The 20,533-nt window shown below is 50.2% G+C and overlaps 8 protein-coding genes across 8 annotated transcripts; 3 read left to right on the top strand and 5 right to left on the bottom strand.

Annotated features, from left to right (window-relative positions):
• Nucleotides 1-1,747: 1,747 nt before the first annotated feature.
• On the bottom strand, nucleotides 1,748-4,608 carry schA (serine/threonine protein kinase SCH9; the record flags this gene model as incomplete). Its single annotated transcript, XM_040817910.1, has 2 exons — nucleotides 1,748-3,170; nucleotides 3,272-4,608. 2 exons carry the CDS (start codon nucleotides 4,606-4,608, stop codon nucleotides 1,748-1,750), a joined length of 2,760 nt encoding a protein of 919 aa, XP_040671172.1.
• Nucleotides 4,609-5,236: 628 nt separating this feature from the next.
• On the bottom strand, nucleotides 5,237-6,072 carry ASPVEDRAFT_845843 (uncharacterized protein). Its single transcript, XM_040817566.1, has 2 exons — nucleotides 5,535-6,072; nucleotides 5,237-5,390 (listed from the first exon to the last, which is right to left on the bottom strand). Exon 1 carries the CDS (start codon nucleotides 5,916-5,918, stop codon nucleotides 5,550-5,552), a length of 369 nt encoding a protein of 122 aa, XP_040671171.1. The 5' UTR covers nucleotides 5,919-6,072; the 3' UTR covers nucleotides 5,237-5,390; nucleotides 5,535-5,549.
• Nucleotides 6,073-8,102: 2,030 nt separating this feature from the next.
• ASPVEDRAFT_44901 (uncharacterized protein) lies at nucleotides 8,103-10,637 on the top strand. Its single transcript, XM_040813163.1, has 3 exons — nucleotides 8,103-8,385; nucleotides 8,508-9,651; nucleotides 9,705-10,637. Exons 1-3 carry the CDS (start codon nucleotides 8,337-8,339, stop codon nucleotides 10,294-10,296), a joined length of 1,785 nt encoding a protein of 594 aa, XP_040671170.1. The 5' UTR covers nucleotides 8,103-8,336; the 3' UTR covers nucleotides 10,297-10,637.
• Nucleotides 10,638-11,253: 616 nt separating this feature from the next.
• ASPVEDRAFT_138536 (ESCRT-III subunit protein SNF7) lies at nucleotides 11,254-11,977 on the bottom strand (the record flags this gene model as incomplete). Its single annotated transcript, XM_040807502.1, has 2 exons — nucleotides 11,254-11,750; nucleotides 11,803-11,977. The coding sequence occupies 2 exons, from the start codon at nucleotides 11,975-11,977 to the stop codon at nucleotides 11,254-11,256; spliced, it is 672 nt and encodes a 223-aa protein (XP_040671169.1).
• A 454-nt stretch (nucleotides 11,978-12,431) lies between these two features.
• On the top strand, nucleotides 12,432-13,169 carry ASPVEDRAFT_44899 (nuclear telomere cap complex subunit Ten1). Its single transcript, XM_040813162.1, has 2 exons — nucleotides 12,432-12,557; nucleotides 12,705-13,169. The coding sequence occupies exons 1-2, from the start codon at nucleotides 12,472-12,474 to the stop codon at nucleotides 13,057-13,059; spliced, it is 441 nt and encodes a 146-aa protein (XP_040671168.1). The 5' UTR covers nucleotides 12,432-12,471; the 3' UTR covers nucleotides 13,060-13,169.
• Nucleotides 13,170-13,361: 192 nt separating this feature from the next.
• On the bottom strand, nucleotides 13,362-15,267 carry ASPVEDRAFT_86755 (MFS transporter; the record flags this gene model as incomplete). Its single annotated transcript, XM_040817909.1, has 4 exons — nucleotides 13,362-14,097; nucleotides 14,156-14,432; nucleotides 14,488-14,864; nucleotides 14,933-15,267. 4 exons carry the CDS (start codon nucleotides 15,265-15,267, stop codon nucleotides 13,362-13,364), a joined length of 1,725 nt encoding a protein of 574 aa, XP_040671167.1.
• A 2,319-nt stretch (nucleotides 15,268-17,586) lies between these two features.
• Nucleotides 17,587-19,145, top strand: ASPVEDRAFT_86754 (putative 3-beta hydroxysteroid dehydrogenase/isomerase family protein; the record flags this gene model as incomplete). The annotated part of the gene is made up of 3 exons (XM_040817908.1): nucleotides 17,587-17,815; nucleotides 17,900-18,545; nucleotides 18,611-19,145. 3 exons carry the CDS (start codon nucleotides 17,587-17,589, stop codon nucleotides 19,143-19,145), a joined length of 1,410 nt encoding a protein of 469 aa, XP_040671166.1.
• Nucleotides 19,146-19,456: 311 nt separating this feature from the next.
• On the bottom strand, nucleotides 19,457-20,426 carry ASPVEDRAFT_198477 (pre-mRNA-splicing factor SPF27 family protein; the record flags this gene model as incomplete). Its single annotated transcript, XM_040809255.1, has 2 exons — nucleotides 19,457-20,337; nucleotides 20,388-20,426. Coding segments are annotated over 2 exons (650 nt in total), but the record flags the coding sequence as incomplete, so codon positions are not given.
• Nucleotides 20,427-20,533: the final 107 nt, after the last annotated feature.

The raw sequence follows: 20,533 nt of genomic DNA, 5'->3' as shown, positions 1-20,533 counted from the left end.
GTGGAACAGGGCACCCACGCTAGTCCGCTGTAGGGGGGTAGTCGGGCGCTGGGCCTGACACTAGTCCCCTTTGGGGTGGTGGGCTTGTTTCTCTCGGCAACCACGGCGAGTCATTCTAAACTTCTTTGTTTGGCCCCTATCCAGATCCCCGTCCATGGCGAGCTGAATCCCAATTGAGTTTTGGTAAGAGATCTCTTTGCCCTTGGTTGACCTTTGTTAACACCAAACAACTGACATAATGCTCAGTCGAATTTTTGCGCAGCGTGCAATCAGGGCGTCATTTCCACCCCTGAGCTTGAAATGAACTGATCGTGATGAACGCTCGGCTCCAGCCCGACCGCCGGTTCGTGCGACGGGCCAGTCCTATTGGCCAAGGTTCCGGTTCTTGTTTAATTAATGTCTACATGACTGGCGCGGTGAGAGAACATTGCTCGAATTCTTTGCAAACATCAAACCACTGAGAAAGCTTACGACAGTGGGCTTCTCGTTCAGAAATCCAACCAGTGTCAGATCCATGTGGATTGCGGCGAAGTTCGGTGTCCCACTTGCCTTCCAGAATCCGAACCAGAACCAAAGACATCATGAGGTTCACAGGTCCCGGCTGCTTGAGACCCGAGGATGATGAAGAATTTCTATCTTATAGCCACCCTGACTATCGACCCGGATGGATACAAAGTGCAAACCTCGAGCTGCCCTAAATCAGAACGCGCCGCTCGTTAGAAGATCCAAAAGCCCCCCATGCTCCCCCGGTCTCTTGTGAATGCTACTTGCAAGGTCCGCTCGCATCGAGAATCTCGACCACTGCATGTTACACCGCGCTACGCAATACGAGCATGCATCCCACTGGCACTAACCAGTTCCTGCGTCTGTCAGGGACTCCGAGTATCCGAAGAACGCTGATGCAGCAAGAACTAATTTTAGAATATTTCTCGTATTCAGATCGTGTCTTGGTATATGTACTTTATATATACTTTATACGAAGTATGGTGCACACTCTACTCTCCGCATAGATCATCATTGTGGCTTATCCATAATGCCCATTCCGATGATAAACTACGAGAGATTGTTTGGGAAAAAACAGAGCAAAACATGTAGTTTATTGTAGCTGTTACCCAGGGCAAAGAGCTGTTCAAACTACCCACCTGCGCCAATGCTGCCATACAACGCCACTACATCAATAATTTACCATCTCATGTTACCATATCCAGATATGCAATCCCCTGTTCGCCGGAAATAATGAGCCGAGACGCATCAGGCGAGGCGTCCAAGCACGAGAAAAAACCGAGGAAATGAGAGAGAACGTACAAGCCCGTTGAAAGCAAAATCAATATGGGATATCACAGATGTCGTTCATCAGGCCCACGAGTGCAAGCGAGTAAAAAGGGGGAAATAAAGCGAAAAGTAAACAGGTAATACGCATGTCGAAATTGGTCTCTCCAAAATCGATAACTTGAAAAGAGTACCGGGTATGTGAAAAGCATGAATACCGATCGTTATCCATATCAAAGTATGAGCAAAAAATAATAATGCAAATGAGAAAAGGACCAAGAAGCCATGTTCTCTCGACTGGGGCGAGAGAAATGAGGGAAGATACAACATAAATCTTCTGGGGTATGTTAAAATGAGGACAAATTTGGAAACCCACGTTCTGAGCTCCATTTAATGAGGAAAGCATATACAAAGCAGAAAAACACGACATGATATATGCAGACATCACAACTCCTTTATCATGCAGCAAGAGCCATAATCACATGTCAAAATTGTCATCAACATTGAAAATCTCACCGGCATCGCCAGTCTTTTGAACGCCAGTCATGCGGTGATCTATAGAATTTCCAGACCGGTGAGATCGATGCCATGTCTCGTCCTCCTCCATGTGATCCCCATCTTCAACTTTGAAGTGGTGATCGATTGAGCTTTCATTGACGAAGGTAAATCCTTTGAAGTTGGCTTGCATTCCTGGAGACAGTGGCGTTGACGCAGCCATGAACCCATTGGCAAGGGCGGCAGCCCGATCATTCAGTGAGTTGTTGTTTTCAAGAGCATTGGTAAACTCAGGGTCAAAGTTGGAGGTATCAGTGTCAGACTTGAGTTTGGGTTTGAAAGGTGGAATAACTTCCTTCCTCCCCAGCGCAGCCCAATCGACATCATGGAAGAAGGGGTGTGCCATGAGCTCTTTCGCATCATCTTGGGCTCCCAGGCGATGCTTGGGGTTTCGATTGAGCAAGCCCTTGACGAAATTTCGCCCTTCCGTACTGAGAGCATCACGGGGGAATCGGACTTTACCGAAAGCGATGTTCTTGTACATCTGCTGCGTATCTTCCGCATAGAACGGACTCCAGCCACAGCACATTTCGAAAACAAGGACACCTAGAGACCAGAAGTCCACCATTTTGGTATATCCTTGTTCGTCAAGCAGTACCTCCGGGGCAAGATATTCTGTGGTGCCGCAGAAGGTGTTTGTTGTATCATTCTGGGTAAGGTTCGCCTTTGAAAGTCCGAAATCGCAAAGCGCAATATGACCGTTGGCATCAAGGAGAATATTTTCCGGCTTGAGGTCGCGATACACGATATCATGTTCGTGAAGATGCTGCAATGCCAGAATGAGCTCAGCAATGTAGAACTTGGCGCGTGGTTCCTGAAACCGTCCCTCTTTCTGAAGATGCCAGAATAATTCACCGCCGGACATGTAGTCAGTGACGAGGTAGAGATCGGTAGGGGTCTGAAATGAGAACTTGAGTCCGACAATAAACGGGGAAGCAGCCATAGCAGTTCGAACCAAGATATTTCGCTCCCCCACCGTGTGGGCAACTTCCTTCTTTTGAATGATGACCTTCTTCGACAGAACCTTCATGGCATAAATACGGCGTGAATCCTTCTTTTTTACTTGATACACTTGGCCGAATGTTCCTTTTCCGATGAGCTTCAGGATCTGGAAATCATTGGGTCCGACCTGTTTTGTATCCTCTTTTTCGAACTTCATCTCCATATGAATCTCTCCGGAGACCTGAGAATCCCCTGCAGCCCGACCGGCCAGCGGGAACCAGCCTTCTAAGCGACTCTGATCCTCTTTGAGATTGACACAGAGCCGCACATGGCCCATAAAGGCTTCCGAGTCATTGCGATCATATACTGAGACGTCAACTTCAGACTGGTCTCCGAAAACATCACTAGATAAGTAACACACGTTAGTTAACGCTGAACCTGGGGGTGGGCCGAAGAAGCAAAAAGCAAAAAGCAGGGAAAAAAGGAAAAAAAAAAAAAAACTCACAAAACAGCTTCATGGTTCCAGTGTGGATCTGTTACTGGAGCTTGTCCTCTGTGCTCCGGATTCTCGAGTGCAGGGTTATGACTGCTTTGTCGGCTCTTCAAGGGAATAGCCATTGGCCGACCGGCATCAAGATCTGACTGTTCGAGCTCCTTTTGCTGTCGTTTCAAAGATTCTTCTTCCTCGTCTTGGACACTCTTCGAAATCACCTCGTTCCACTCGAAAACGCAAACAACATAAGGGTCGAACCCGGGTCTAAGCCCTCTCGCTTCCGAAATTTTGACGTAAAGCTTGCCCTTTAGGGAGGCCACAGGGGGACCTGAAGTTGGAGAAGTAGAGGTGGTAGTGTCCATCGACGAAGGGAATACCTCGTTGAGTTTTCCTGTAATTTCATCGGCGGAGTCTGACAACTCGTCGGGCGGCGATTGGGTCTGGTTCGACGAACGAGGGGGAGGTGCGGGGTTTTTCACATTGGGTTGCAAATCATCATCGGACATCGCCCGAGGTGTAAGAGGAGGGGTATTCTTTAAATTCGGAGGGTTTGACACGTTCGCAGTTAGCTTCGTAGGATTCTTAGGAGATGTGGACAGTTGTGGTTTTTCATGGTCGAGGAGGGTTGCTTCCACTTGACAGTGTGCTTCCGAGGCATGGGAAAGAGAAGGCTTGGAAAAATGAGAGGCAAGGACGGGGTCGTCAGAGACGCTGGAGACGGGATGGGAGGTATGTCGGCGTGCTTGGGGGTCAGAGCAGGACACGCTCCTAGAAGGAGACAGGTAGTTTTTCAATGTGGAAAAAATAGACCCCATTCCTTTATCTGGAATTGGTAGTCCCACTTCTGACTCTTCGGGTTCTTTTTGAAGGAGGGAGCACGTCGAGGAGCAAGGGGGAGTGGGAAGGGCCGTGGGAGGGAGGGTATCTTGCGAAACCTGGTGGGTTTCCATCTCCTTGTCTGGAGTGTTCGGCGAACTGAGGTGAGCCTCGTCACGCTCCATCATGACAAAAGATCCGGATGATGAGGAAGAGTGTCCCGTTTTTTGATCATCGCATGTCCCATTTGAAAGCGCACTCGACTGCACATTGTCTGCGGAAGAGGGAGAAGGGCCGGAGAGGGAAAACCGGGTTTTGAGAGAGCGAAGCATGACAGCAGAAGAACTACCAACCTGGAAATAATTGTGCATTATGGATGGTAGACGCTTGTCAGCCGGGTCGGGCTGCGGGGTGGAAATCCCAGTCGGACTCGGTGTATTCGAACCAATTTGATCCTGGCTATCGTCGTCCTGAACACCATCGCTGATAGAGATGTTAGCGCCACAAAATCTTTGACAATTCGCATACTCCATGGTGGAAGTGCGCTGGAATGCAGTATGATTTTGGCATGCCGAGATGCTCCAAGAGAGAAAAGTGCAAGGCAGAGCTAGGAAGACGAATTTTCGCGAGGGACTGAAACAAAAGCCAGGGCACAGAACAACAGAAGACTCAATGACGAGGCTGGAATTGGTGGACTCGTTGCGGCTGCCTCCAAATCAATGCGACGGTAAAATCGGACCAAGCAGGTAAAATCCGCAAAATCCGCAATTCGAACAAAAATTGCACCACATCACCCCTCCAGAATTTTGTTCCTGGGTACCAGTCTCTTGTTCGAATTTCACGCGTGCCAACTACCGCATGAAAAATAAAATAAAACAAAACAAAACAAAATACAAACGAGGAAAATAAGAATTTAGATAAACCACTTACTTCTGGGGGGGTGGCTGCTTCGACAAGTCCGTGTTTTCGGAACCACTCTGAGCAGCAGCCATTATTGTGTTCCCATCCGACACCAATGAACCTCCGCCAAAGTCACTCCGAAATTCAATGAGGGGAGGACTCGAGAATTAACGGAGGGGTCGTGGAGGAGAAAGAGAGGAGATAACAAGAAAATTGAAGGGAAAAGGCGAGGATCGTGCGGGGACCCTCCAGATAGTGCGGGATTTGAGTATGAAGAAACGGAACAGTAGTGAGTAATGAATTTGTCGGAGAATGAGGAACTAAGGAAGTTTGCGGGAGGGGAGAGTCGGAGGAGGAGGACCCGATCGGGTTCGGCGACCTGCTGCGACAAGGTCGAGGAGGGGTCGATGGCGACCTGGTTGGGCCTCGTGTTAACCACTGTGCTTCGACTCCAGCAAGCCAAAAGAAGATGGCGGGGGGCCAGGCGTAGTGTCCCCAGAGGGGAGTCCTGGCGTGGATGGAGAAAGGTCAGTACTGGGGAGAGGAAAAGAGGATTTACCTTTGCAATAGAGCTTCAAAGCCAGATGCACTTAAAAAGGCCCTTGTTCAAGATCGCGTTCGCAGCGAGTGTGATGAATAGAGCGGCAAAGCTGAGGATGAAGAGAAAGAATCTGGAAGCAGGCCCAGACTCTGAAGACTCAAGAAATCTGCGGGCGCAAAGAGGAGGAGGCAAACAAGTGAACAGGAACACAGGAGAACCACAAAGAATCCAGCCCCATGGACGGTGACAGATCCAATGAACGAAGCCAACCAAAGGATGCAGTCCCGGGGCAAGCAGGCGAGAATTGGAACTCGAGATAGATTCGAACGATGCCGCGTGCGAGGAGGTGGCGTTTAAAGACGGCGAGCTGACCTCAAGATGTGCTGGACTGGAGGTCGACATAAGCTGCCGCTGAAGCCGCTGGATTGAGGATGACCATTCCAGCTTTGCCTCGAACTACTGCGCGAGCATCATGGATGATTCACATTATTGCCCAATGCCTGGAAGCATTCCCGCGTGTTGCTCCAAGGGCTGAATAACCATCGCCGGTGTAAAAATAGTATACCATGCTTTCCTTCAGGCTCACGGTCTCACGCCGGTCAGCCGGCTCAGCTCTGTCTCAGGCCCTCGACCTCTACGCCTCTGCTACTCAAACCAACCGTATCCTCGCTTCAGCTGTGAATCCCGCTTAAATGGAGGCGTCCCAGGCAAATGCCCGGGCGAGTGAAGGGAAATCGGCACGTTTGGATATGGATCCACGGGCGAATCCTGAAGCGGTGGAGAAGGCCAACCGGGTTTTGGGCAAATGAAGAGGACGAAGATGGAGACGGGGTACCAGAACCAGCGCTGAAGCAGTCGCCAACCTCGTCTCTTCCGCCGATACAGGCCCTCGACTTCTGGGAGCCCATTAGCCCAGGTCAGAAGACGGCGTCGATATCATCAGAGTCCGTCCGGTGATGGGGGTGGGATGCAGGAGGAGTGTGACCGAACCAGGATTCACGATCCCCGATCAGCTTAGGTTCTTAACCTTGTCGGCCACACGCGGCTACGAGAGAAGTCTATTTTATTCTCATATCCCAGCCCTCCCCTGGCGACAGTGATCACAATCGCCACGGCTTAATGCTGATTTGATGTCAAGGGTGTGTAGCCGTTTCTCGGCTTCTCTGTCTGTTACAGCACTATCGCTGCTTACCACCGCTGCTATCTTCCTCGGTGATGCCGAGTCCATTGGTCCTCCTTCACCTCTTCAGACTCCTCCGGTTGACCACCGTCTTATCATCTTGCTCCTCACGCTAATCGTCGACAGATGCATAGTCTCGGAGCACTCTGCTGCCCTTTTCCCGCCACCTCCTCTCTTGCCTGTCAAGAAAGGCGGGGTATGGTCCACCGCTTCGCCTACCTCCCCTCCAATGTTGCCATAGTAGGAGAACATTCCGTTCTCGTTCTCGTCCCCTCCGACTGATTGCGAAACCGACTGCCTCATTCCAATAATGCAGCAACCTGGGTAAGTTGCCTTGTCCAACTCGATGCGGCTTTTTCCGTCCAGTGATCTGCGCTCTTCAAAGCATTGTTGTTACAGGGAAGACTGAGCTCCGAACACCAACGCTTCCACGAATGCTGAGTGGTTGGAGCTACTATAGGCCCTGCAAACAACATGCCCAGAAAAGATCTTAGCTCCAGGAGCACTGCGAAATGATGTGCAGCAGCCTTACCGCCCTTTCCAAGGCCCGCTATAGGGTGATTTGAGGAATCTTTGTGTTGAACTAATCCCTCACCATTATACGGTGGCTTTTACCTTCTTTGGTGAGGTCCAGGTATTTTGTCGTCTTACTATATCGCCGCCACTAACTACCCCATCCGTATACACTTCAACAAGCCTGCGGCGCGGCTGCACAATATCGCGGATCATCTCGGTCAAAGCATCAGTGAACCAATGTCCAGGCACCCCCCGCGTCATCGAGGCTTGTTCGACAACCACGGCATGTTCTTTTTTCTAATAGAAAAGAAAATCAAGGTTTTGTCCCACCCCTCATGCCGGAACATTGATCCTTCAATCACCATTGCAGACCATCCGTCTTGAAGTGAGGACCTTGCGCCTCGATTATATCTATATATACAAACTACATCTGCGTAATATTTGTATGTTGTCTCGCAGAATGCAGAACAGCCTGTATTGTACGGTTGGCTGTTACCCCGGATCAGAACTCTATGTAGACACTTCCACGCATTTGACACAAGAATCCCATACTTGCAGAATAAACCTGACGCATAGTAATACCCCACTTGCAGGGCAATGATGCCGCTGTGCATGGTCTCCTCAAGCGAAATGATAAGATGAGGGGTCGCTCTTTGACATGTGAACTAACTACACCTCATCAGGTCATCGATGCAAGACGTCATAGGCATGTACGCCTCTTGGATGCCTGAGCTCCGTAGAGGAGCCCGCAATCGTTAATCTCCCAAACCGGGATTTGAATGTCACCAGGAACTAACTACCTCTTTCGATATAGCAAGATCTCTACTCCGTTTACACCGTAGTATACCGCTCGCATCCGAAGAATGCCAGCCACCGCCATTATACTATCACTGTGACGTCACACAATGCGAGAGATCCACATAGGGCTTAGGGTAGAATTTTCAAGCCGGGCCTGCACGTGCTATAAGACACGTGATATGAAGCTCACGTAATTATATCCGGAGAAATATATCTCCATTAGGCGAGAAGGTCCGGCGCGTAGAGGAAAGTGCAGCATCCATCCATCGGTTCTACTGGCTTGCCGGCGGTGTTATTTTCAGACCAGCATCAAGCTCACTTCCAAGATGCCGAGAAAGCTGCGAGCCGCCGCCCAGGCAGCTGCGCAATCAATGAGTGAGTCAATACTCCCTTCAATTCGGTTTTTGTTTTTCAATTGAACCCCTTTCGTTTCGCGTTCTTTTATCTTGTCGATCCGGGCTTAAACGATGGGACGCGACTGCTAACCTCCTCCATAGAGAATGCCCCCCCTCCGCTTCCGGATGCTTCAGATGATGAAATGATCGAAGCCCCTCAGTCGCGTGAATCGTCTCCGCCTGTAGTACCGGACGAAGCAGAGGACGATGAGGAGCACCGCGAGGATGGAGCAGATGGAGAAGAGGAAGAAGAAGCGCCGACTTCACCACAGAAAGAGGAAGGCGCCGGTACACCAGCACAACCTACGCCAGCTCCAGAATCGGAAGCTGCAGATACACCCGCGCAGGACTCCAACCCTCCGTCACGGCCTGATACTCCAACACACATGGCACTTGGTCGCGTGTCGGCCATTCCGCGAAAACGGCGCATTGGTCGTCCGCCAAAGAACCGCCCTCCGGACTGGGATGCCCCAGCTGATGGATCAGTACCGCAGATCCAGGTGAGCACGCCAGTCAAGAGGAGACGTGGCCGACCTGCTGCAAGTGGGGGACGATGGGGACGAGGTCGTGGACCGTCTCATGTCACGCAGGTGCCGATTGATAAGGAAGGGAATATGATGGATGTCATTGATGATGAAGTGGCTGTTCCGGGTGACCCAGAGGGTGATACCAAGGTCGATAAGAATGGTATCCTGCAAGGCGATCGAGAGTACAGAGTCCGGACGTTTACGATTCTCAATCGCAGCGATCGCCAATACATGTTGTCCACCGAGCCGGCGAGATGTATTGGGTTCAGGGATTCGTATTTGTTCTTCCAGAAACACAAGTTTCTCTACAAAATCATCATCGACGATGATGCGAAACGCGACTTGATCGAGAGAGATATTATCCCCCATTCCTACAAAGGTCGCGCTATTGGTGTGGTTACTGCGCGGTCCGTATTCCGAGAGTTTGGTGCAAAGATCATTGTTGGTGGCCGGAAAGTCATTGATGATTATAATGCCCAAGCTGCCAGGGAACGTGGCGATGTGGAGGGGGAACTTGCTGTCCCCGAGGACAAGTTACCGGCACCGGGCGAGCCGTACAATAGGAACCAGTATGTGGCATGGCACGGAGCTAGCAGTGTTTATCACACCAGCACGCCCACTATCCCCATACCTGGTACTGGCAAGGCGGTGGATTCCAAAAAGCGGAAAGTCACAGTCACAGGGGATAACTGGATGTTGGAACATGCTCGAGAAGCTGCGTGAGTATGCCCTTTTTAACTGATTGCGAAATACCTGCTTATAGAAGATATAGCAATTTCAATGCCCTACTGTCGACTACGCGCCAGCAAAATCTTGAAGGCGTTTACGACATTCACACAAACCAGTTCCAATACCCGAAGATCATGCAGCCTTCCCACGCTCGCTGGGAGCGGCTGCCTCCTCCTGACCCCCGGAGCGCAAACAAACTCACAAAAGAAATGTCAACACTTACGCTCTCAAACGGCACACTCGAAGATGAAAACACTCAAGCAGAAACAACAGAAGGCGAAGAAAGCAAGCCAGAGGAAGAGAACCCTACCATCTTCTCATCCATACCCGCCACCCTCTCACGCCGTTTCGCCATTCTCGACGTCCAAACGGAGAGCCCCTCCTATTCAAACATGGGTGTGCCCGGCCCCGATGGCGACGTTCATGATCTCGGTGCAAACGGTCTAATCAGCGTCGCTAACCCCAAACATCCTGAGTTCGTGAATCCCGAGATCCTCGAAGAACTACCTCCCGAGTGCAAGGAAGCTCTCGTTGAAGCCGCTTCCCACGAATGGGAGTGGAAGTCGAGATGGTGCAGCGAAGTTGATGATGGTGCGAGGACTGTTCCCCTCAAGAGCTATGCGTGGTTCCCTTGATTCTTCCACACGGCCCCCCTTTTTCTTCTTCTCTCTTTGAAATGAAATATCGACATCATGGTCATCACCTACATGCAGTACAATGAATATTCGATCATGGTTCTCCGGCTTACTGGGTTTGTTTCTACTTGTTTGGGTGGTTGGTAAATGGGTGCAGATGGAAAATGGGAGTTATTTATTTACTACCTAGTTTTATTCTAATTAATTGTTTAATGGCATGAATTTGTTTATGTCTTCACTTTCTTTACTTCGACTGTATCCGTAGCCATTGAATGAAGGATGCCTGGCTAAGCAGTTGATTACTAGTCGTTATATCTGGAGAGTCCCGGTGAAACAAAGCTAGATCAATGCATCGATGTGGGATTAAAAAGATAGGGAGCGCTGTAGTAACATAACAGAACATATAATGGCATGATAGCGTAAGAAGTATAACGTCCCATTTAACCGTTTGAAAAGGAGGCGTATCATCAAAACCGAACAGCATAGGACGGAAGGAAGGAACAGCACAGTGCGCAAGGACTCCTTGTGATGTAGTATCTGGAATATTCAGCGCTCAGTGAGTAGAGTGGTGTACCGTGTCCAATTTCTAACTTCCAACCAAGACCTCTGTCCCCAATACGAAGATGAATCATTCGATGACTCGGTATGTGAAGGTATTGAAGGGGACATTGGAATTACGCGGTGGGTTGAAGACGAGGAAGAAAACCAACAGCCCGGACGAAATGGATGGTGAAACGAGCTGTTTGGCTACTCGTAGTGAGTCATGATAAGCGAATTCGTCCCCCATTCCATCATATGCGGAGTGAAGAAGGAAAATCAGGCCGTATAGGACGAAGGAGATCATCACATAGCCATTTCCGCCCGTAGTTTTTCCAACTCGGCCTCTTCGTCTGATTCTTCTTCCTTTTGTTTCGCTTTGGCGGCTGACGGAGGGGCTTCTGTTAGCTGGTCTCAAATTCAGGCGCAGATTCGGAGAAGTGCAGGCTTACGTTCTGCGTTCGTTGGCGCAGGTAGCCGGTTGAGTTGATCTGCAACCGGTACTGTGCCTGTGTTGAGCATGCGCTCGTCCATGGCTTCCTGCTCCAGACCCTCGAGTTCCTCGTCCAGCTCGTCTTCGTCTGGCTGCTCGCCCAGCGGGTTGTTGGCGATTACTTGTGCAATTTCTTCGTTGAGCGCTGCTTGTTCTCGGAGTTTGTCCCTAGTTCTGTTAGAGATTTGTAAATATATCGCCAGTGGGATAAAGACATACATTGTCTCGTCCACCTTGTCGATGGTCATGCCGTTGTGAATCTTTTCCATGGCTGTGCCAGCCATCTTCATGGCGTTGAGGGTCTCATGGTTGATATTGGCCGCCTCAATAGCATATATCTGCTGCTCTAACTGTGCGACCTGTGACTGTGTCTGTTCGAAGTTCTTCTCGTGGACCTTTTTCCGTCGAAGAGCGGCCTTGGCGGCTGCGGAAGTCAGTCTCGGATATCTAGGATAACAATAGCTGGCAGTACTGACCGTTCTTATTTGAAGCCACATTTTTCTTAGCAACAGCCTCTTGCTCGGCCATCTGATTCTCTAGATGCTTCTCTCTCTTTTGTAACATATCTAGCTGCTCCCGCAACGCAAGGATGGCATTCTTCGGCGCATCCTTTCGCTTCTGGGCGGCCGCACCACCAAACCAGGACCACATCTTTGACCGGGATAAGAGCTTATGCTCTTTTTTCGGGGAGTTCGGACTGTTATATCACAGGTGCGGAATTAAGCGACTGTAAACGGTCACCCCGCAGTTCGATGTTCTGTTGCCGTCGGGTGAGGAAAGCGTCTTGGAAGCCGGTGGAAGAATGGTGGGGAGGAAGGAGATAGCGAGGGAGACGCTAGACCTCCAGGCAACAAAGTGGTGAGAACGCCACGGACGAACAAAGTCTACCGGAAGAGACCAGACAATATGTCAAAGTAATAATAGAGCGACAGTCTGAAAAGCGAAGGCTGGAAGATGAGGACGAAGTTGAACGAGGCTATTTTCCCCTCCAGATTCGCCGGGTCGACTGATGACATGCGCCACCAGGCCTGCCAAAGGGAGGTCACGTGCGCGCTCACTTGTCCGCATTCACGGCTTCCATTTCTGCGCACCTGCGACATCACCAGACAAGACCCCAAGCTTATCTATTATGTACATTCCGCAGAATGAACGGCCCTCTTCCTTCTACGAGGGCTTTCCTCTCCGACATCCCTTCTCTCCCGGCTGATTCTAAAGTCCGCTTTCTTGGATGGTGCGTAGAAACCGCTGCACTATATTGATCACTGCCTAGCATACGCTGCTAGACACGAATGAAATCCTTCATGTCTGTGCTTAATAAAAGTGGGTAATGGACGAAAAGCTAATATACTCCTAACCCGCTTCTTGGGACTTCCTACAGCGTCAAAACATATCAGATCTCTACCGGGCTCTTGGTCCTAGAGCACAACTGTCCGCGGCCCAAAAAGCCAAGGGAGAACCCCCCATCTATCGCGGTCGATGTCAATGCTATCCTGGAGACGATGACCTGGGAGGAGCTGTGCGTCGGTGCGTGGGTTAATGTCATCGGTTATGTGCGAAAAGCCCCGACTGCTGCCTGGGTCAAGGAGGTGGCGTCTACCCCTGCATCTATGCCTGGATCTGTGCATGTTGATGCTGTGATTGTATTTCCAGCCGGTGCGATTGGTTTGGGTGAATATGAACGGATCTTGAGTGATTCGCAGGAGGTAGAGAGGACCAGGCGCCCAGTCGAATGAACGGCCATCATGAATGGTAGATACTGCATGTCTGCATCATTATCTATTACTACTAGTAGTGGGATATAGGATTATGTCCAGTGCGCTATGGGATGTCTGCCGAAAGACCAAAAAATAAAAAAATAAAAAATAAAAAAATAAAAAATAAAAAAAAAAAAATAAAAAAGTAAAAGTAAAACACCCAAATAATGGTATCAAACTCCAGCCGTGCAAGAAAATTTTGAAACTTTTATAACCCATCAACTTCTGCCAATCCTGCGCTTGTTGTCACAAAGCGCAATGCGCATGTAATGTTATTTGCATTAAACCTCCTCTTTCTCCCTCGTCTCTCCAGTCACTGCATTAGCCTCCGACGCCAAACGCTCCTCCAAGCGCTTCCGCCTGTTCTCCAGCTTCTTCTTGTCCTCCTGCATCCGACTGATAAGCGAACTCTTCATCCGAATCTTATACCCGTACTTGTAGAACACAAATGGAATAGGAATAATCGCCACCTCAAGCAATCCAAGCAGAGTACCCGCCCAGTTCGGTCCAAGCCCGTCGTACAGGTAGGTACCGACAAGCGGCATAACACCACCCAGGATGCTACGCATGACAGAGTTCCCCGCCAGTGCAGAGGCGGCATACACGCCGTAGCTATCGGTGAGGTAATTCGAAGCGTAGATAAAGACACCGGCGTTCCCGCAACCGAACAAAACACCCGCGAGGATGGGGACGATCCAGGGGATGGAGGCGGGCGCGCAGGTCCAGGCGAACCAGAGCTCTCCAGAGGGAATTAGGACGGCGGCAATGCACACGATTGATACCATGGCTTCGGGGGGTACCTTGCCGGTTTCCGGGTCGTGCTTGTGGCTGTTGATCATGCGGCGGACGAAGGGTTCGCAGACGATCATGATCATGCATCCGACTCCGATGCCGCAGAAGGCGAGGCCTGAGAGGCCTAGTGACCAGCCGCGGATTTGGCGGAAGACGATGGGGTAGGCTGTGAAGCAGAGATAGAGGATTCCGTACACGATTGCGATGTAAAGGTTCCAGAAGATACTAGGAGCTTGGTTAGGTCCGAGTTTGAATGGGATACATGGGTTGTGTAGGTTCTTACCAGATGGGCTCTAGAACAGCCATGACAAATGGTCTACTGAGGTTTACTTTCAGCATATCCAGAAGACTGGCTTTTTGGTCGTATCGACTCCACCACCGGTCATCGTTTGTCTCCTTGCGTATGCGCGCGGCCTTTTTCTGCAAAATAATGGGACTATACGTCTCCTTCATCAGGCAAGCAAAGGCTAAGGCAACCCCAGAGAGCATCAAAGCAATCCAGTTCATCCATCGCCAGCCGAGGTACTGCGTCACGAAACCCCCAAGGATAGGACCCAAAACTGGAGTAGAGTTAGTGGCCAAAATAACAAGCACCGTAGCATGAAAACGACATACCTGGTCCGTTGATAGGTCCAATACTCCAAACAGAGATGGCCAGCGCTCTTTGCTCATCCGTGACCAAGTCTGACACCATTCCTGGTGCGGTGGATATCATAACACTTCCGAATAAGGCCCCAATGGTTCGGGAAATAATCAAAGCCTCGATGGATTGGGCCAGCGCGCAGGGGATTATCAGGACTGTGAAGATACCCAGGCACACAATGGACACAGGCTTACGGCCGTATACTTCACTTAGCGGGGCCATGAACATCGACCCAATGGCCAGGCCAATAAGGTAAAACGTCAACCCCAGGGTGACAATGGTATTTGAGGCGCCAAATTCTGCACCGATGACTGGTATACCGGAAGTGTAAGACGTAGAATGTAAAACACTTTTTTTTTTTGGACAGGGACGTCAGTTCATCGAGGCTCAAAAGCGTTAAGAGTCGAATTGACTCACATAATTAGAGTATTCCAGGACAGCATCGCAATTGCCATGCCTTTGTATTTGAACGACCAATTCTTGGGATTGGCCGGGTCGTCCCCGTCTTCGTAGTCGACTTCATAATTTGGATCCGTCGTGCCCGTGGTCCCAATCGATGTGACTCTCCTAGTCAGGTCGGGCTCTGACATGCGCGAACGGCTTGTTACAGTGCGATCAAGGGCATCGACGTGGTCAAGGGAGTCCTCCGATGAGGTCGAGCCTGCCATAGAGCGGGCGTCGCCATCCGCGCGGTCTTCACTGTGTTGGGGGCATTTCGATGGATCTAAGGGATTATTTAGCGTAGCTGACATCGCTGTTTCTGACTACTAGCAATCTCTAGTAGCTGGTCTTGTCTAGTGTATTAAACCCTGCACTGGGGCTCAGTCTATGGGGGTCCTTCTAGGCTGTATGAGGATACAACAACACCCAGGCGAAGTATCGTATATTCGAAATTTGGATTATGAGGCGTCTGTAAAGCATAAAACTAGGGAACAGGTAGCTCTTGGTCGACAAGGGAATTCTTTCGTTGGCCGCATGGAGAAATCTGCGGGGGCTGCTAAAACTCCATAGACTGAAGCCAGAAAGGGTCAAATGAATAGCTCCAGACAGCAAAAAGCTCGGTTACCAGGGAAGCAAGGAAAGTTTTAAGAATTGGTATGCCAGGGGGGCGATTTGCATTATACGTAATTTTCTACGCAACTGTTAGCGGCCCGAAAATCTTTAAAAGACTCTTCTGTGAGGCCCTGGGCTGTGGGGCATCAAAGCAGAACTAGAAAACCAACGGACCAAGTCCCGCCACAGTGATCACTGATAAGGCGTGCAGGCTGCATTCGGTGTCAGTGGACGGCTCGATGGTCATTGGACTTGTATAGAGCATGGAGAGGCTGCCCAAGAGGAGGACGTCTGGCCCTTCATGGATAATCACTGCGCCCCTACGTGCATTGTGTCCAGGACGAGACAAGCACTGAATAACCTCTTCTACGGTCTGGGTCGTGGGCCGAGGCTAACCCCGCCAGAAGCCCAGATCCTTCCTTTGCTGCTCACACATCTTGGGTGGTTTTCTCGGATAGAATACCGAATGATGCGTCCAAGCATTCTGCATTCGTAATTTGGCTTCACGATCTTCGAAACCTTGTGACCCATATTAATATCTCATGAATCAGTGAGCCCTCGACCGCGCCATCACGATTACAACGGACAAGAGGCCCACTCTGAGACCCATATCAGAATAGGACGGTGGATGGTTGCCGAGCCCCATATGGTGCGCGGTACTCCGTACGCCAGACGGAAGCCGACTCCACGGGGAATATCCGAGGAAAATTATATCCGGACGGCTTCTTCTTCGTTCGGGGGAGTAATAGCTGACCCAAGCAGTCATCTCAAAATGGCTGCCCGAGCATATCGGAGCTTCAGGAAAGGAGAATTTTGCAAAGAAGTCATGTAGTCATGAGGATTGTCCGTATACAACCCCAGAATCAAACTGAGACTCAGGGGTTCAAGAAGGGGGCTGCCCAGTCACAGCACAACTGACTGACCGCCTGTGCCGGTTTCCCGAACCTTCAACAATCAACAGTGAGGAGAATGTGAGCCAAGGGCCCCACCGGCCTTTTTGTTAAGGCGACTGGCGAGTCTGGCTTCACCTTGTGCACATGTCACCTCTTCATGCAGGAGAGTTGAAAGCAGGCCGGCCCGACTCGTGTCAGAGCATGCGCCAACATGGACAGCCCACAGGGCGCATGGCAGCAGCCGTCAAAACGAACTTATGCCCAGTTTGAGTCCAGAAACCTCGGGCAGAAGGCCGAGCGGATAGTCACGTGTTCTGCTATACTCTGGAAAGTGTGAAGATTATTGCGATCGAACTATCAATATCATGGGTCTGGAGAGCTTATTTGTCTGGAGACAATCGCTTGCGCTAATAAGGCTGGGCTTATTCAACCAGTACACAATACAGATGCCTGGGTCCTGCTGTTTAATGAAAACACTTGCTCCCTTCGCATATTCCTCTTCAAGGAGCCAAATCGCAGCATGATTCCATGATCTCCAGGCCCTTTTTAATAGTGAACCGCTTGTTTAACTTAAGGATCGGCCCGTGCGAGATATCATCAGGCTCTATTAGGTCCGTACTTTGTATACACAGATATTTATCACGTGAACCCTACCCAGCATCGCTTCGTAAATGCAAAGTTGCAGGAGCCGGCAAAGAAAAACCACCGGGGCCTTGGTTTAATTGGCGCCTTTTAATTTGCTCGTTTCGATCCCCAAGAAGCGGAGGACAGGGATGGCGCAATGAGGACTTTAAGCGAACGGCGGGGGGGGGCCCGGGAGCTCGAGTGCTCTAACCGAACCGACTAAATATTGTCGCAACTGCGCTTCTGCAGGTATTCCTGTTGATGAGGCCTCCATGACTCCGAAACCTGCTTCGCTTCGAGAGCTTGGCCATCTTTGGTGGCCTTCTCGGGCTTTGTGGCTCTTTCAGATTATGTTGTTCTTTCACTCCCTCCTTGTCCCTTTTTAGTGAGGACTTGAGGAGGCCAGGCTCACAGGAGTATCTATAAAAGCTGTAAGCAAATCGCGTCCTACATCGCTTGTCTTGAAGCTGATAAGAACCATCAGTTTGCAATTTATATATAATGTTGGGTGTTATACTCTTGGGCATCGCCGTGCTCGGCTTCCTCTACGTCTACCATGTGAACCATTCAATGAGCGGGATCCCTGAGGAGGCTCGCAAGTGGTCCCCTCATAGATTGAACGTCGATGAAATCATGGCCGCATATAAGAGGGCAGGCGATAACCCTGTTGATGTTACTAAAAGTTTGCCCCCGAAACAGGGCCGGCGCTACATTGTTGTTGGAGGAGCCGGTACGTTGAGGACGCTTCATGAACTGCTGCATGCATGTCATGTGCGGTGGCAGGGTTAGATTATGACTGCTGACTTTAATTTAGGACTTGTTGGTAACTGGATCATATCGCATCTCGTGGCTCGAGGGGAAAATCCAGCAGCTATTCGAACCTTAGATCTTGCATCACCTCGTCGTGAGCTTCTTGACCTAGGTGTTACCTTCGTCAAAACAAATATTGTTGATGAGAATGCTGTATATGACGCATTCACACAGCCATGGCCGGAATCTGTCGTTGATCTGCCGTTGACAGTGTTCCACAACGCTGCCATGATTCGACCAGAAGACCGCCACGAGGCCTTCCTTTCTATCTGCCGTAAAGTGAACGTTGGTGGGACCATTAATGTGCTAAATGCTGCCAAAAAGGCGGGCGCGAGCTGCTTCATCTCAACATCTTCCGGCTCCGTCTGCATGCGCTCCCCTACTTTCTGGATTGCGCCTTGGAAAAATACCCCGAAACACTTTGTACAGGTCCTTAGTGATGCAACTGAACCCCCAAAGGAGCACGATGAGTTTTTTGGAACTTATGCGGTATCAAAACGAGAGGCAGAGATCATCGTACGGGAGGCCGATGACATCAAAACCAACTTCCGTACGGGTTGTATCCGACCTGCGAATGGAATATATGGCGTTGGCAGCGAGACCTGTGCAACCCTCATCGGGATATACCTGAAAATGGGCGGTGCTCCAACGTAAGTTTTTCATCCCCATGCTTACATACTGAACTTGGCCTAACTCAACTCATTTATGTTTTTAGTTGGATTCCCCAGATAATCCAAAACTTCGTCAACGCAGAAAACGTATCCATAGCGCACCTTCTTTACGAGCAACGGCTCATCGAGCACACTCAAAACCCACTCGATCTACCAAACATCGGCGGAGACGCGTTCATTGTAACGGATCCAAACCCAGCCATCTCATTCGGCGATTTATACCTTCTTTTAACGACCCTCGTCACAACGCCCATTCGATTTCCATACGTACCCCCGGCCCCAATGCTCATCCTGTCCCATTTCGTTGAGTGGTACGCCCTGCTACGGCACTTCTACCTCCCCTGGCTTCCGGAGATGAAGCGCGACCTGAGTCAACTGCAGCCCTCTGTCTTTTCGATAGCTAATGTTCACCTCATCATTGACGATTCTCGCGCACGTAAATCCCCTGAGCAGGGTGGGTTGGGATACGACCCGCCGCTGACTTCGCTGGATGGCGTGTGTAAGGAATTGTTACATTGGAATCGTCTTGCTTCTAAAAAGGGGGCTGGTGCAATTATGGGGAGATTAGGGCTGTATTGAGAGTATTTGTCCACATGGGGTCAGGCGTCATGAATTCAATAGTTATACAATTAATACTATCTAATTCTTCTGTACAGAATTCTCATATCATTCAGTTAAAATTTTGTAGTCTTCAAGGGAAGACACGGGTATCCACAGCACTAAGACTATTAAGTACGTTGAGTAGTCAGATAAGACGCGCAGATACTCCATACTCTATAGAGCCACAGAGCCACATCATTAATGTAGTCCACGCCTTACAGCAACTAGCATGTCTGCATAGCTCGAGGTTTCAAGGGCCAATTGTCCAGCAAGACTGAGCGAAGCGATGGCGCACGGCGGTTTGCGTGACCTCTGTACCCAGCCATAGCTTTAAACGCTTCAACGTGTCCTGGCACATTAGGGGGTCCGATATTAAAAGATGGCCTTGTAATATACCCTTCGGTGTCTGAAATAGACCCGGAATAGGATCAATGGACGTGGCCGTTCAAGTGTTCCAAAGCCTTTTCAAAAGCTACTACCGGGATCTGGCTGCAAATGGCATCAGAGCGTGTGCGCTCCCGCAATTCCGAGTCGTCGCACATTGTTTGACATGGCCCCACCTACCGGGCATGCTGCTGCGCGTATTGTCGTCTCTGTTCAAGAATCTTCATTCGCAAGTCCTCGGCGGCGAGTTCAACGTCGAGGATAGCACCAACACCGCGTCGCCATGACTCCTGGAGCCCGTTAAGCTCTCCATGGCTCGCCTCCTGTGCGATCTTTCGTTGCTTGTTGACATTCTCCGCCGCCTCCTTTGTCTCCGCCAATTCCTTCTCAAGTACTCTGAGTATATCCTCCAATTGGGAATTCCCGATCAACCACGCATTCTTGCCGCTTTCTTCGAGGAGTGTGAGGTTCTCATGCCGTGAAGACAGGTGCGAACTAGCTGTGTATGCTTTCCGCAACGTCTGACGCCATTCATCGAGGTCTGGCGCAGAATCAGCGGAGCGAGTTGGTGGCTCTGGTGCCTCGTAGCGTGAAAGGTCGACTCCGCCAGTAAGAGGCTTTCCAGCCGCCTTGCGCTCGATTTCCTGCTGGATACAGGGGGTGAATTTGGGCTCGGCGAATTCAGGAATCGACGGATGTGTTGAGGACTGATAATCTGATGAAAGTTCTGCCGCGATCAATCTCTCTGCATTGGCCCAGGCCTGGGTAGATGGCGCCGCATCGATATCTATACCAAGTCAGAACTTCGGCTCCAAAATGTCGCGGCAAGAATCTTACACGGGAGGGAGTCGTGGGATTCATTTATCAAAGGCATTGGGAGTATGAATAATTGAATGCGCTGACAGTTGACTTCAGTTTTCCACGTAGGAGCTTGGGGGATGTTTAGCAAGTAGGGACCTAGTCGACGGCAACAATATTCACCA

The sequence above is a fragment of the Aspergillus versicolor genome, assembly GCF_001890125.1.
Source record: "Aspergillus versicolor CBS 583.65 unplaced genomic scaffold ASPVEscaffold_9, whole genome shotgun sequence".
Taxonomy (NCBI): Eukaryota; Fungi; Ascomycota; class Eurotiomycetes; order Eurotiales; family Aspergillaceae; genus Aspergillus; species Aspergillus versicolor.
Note: the sequence above shows the minus strand (reverse complement) of the source record. Positions and strands in the feature narration are given on the sequence as shown.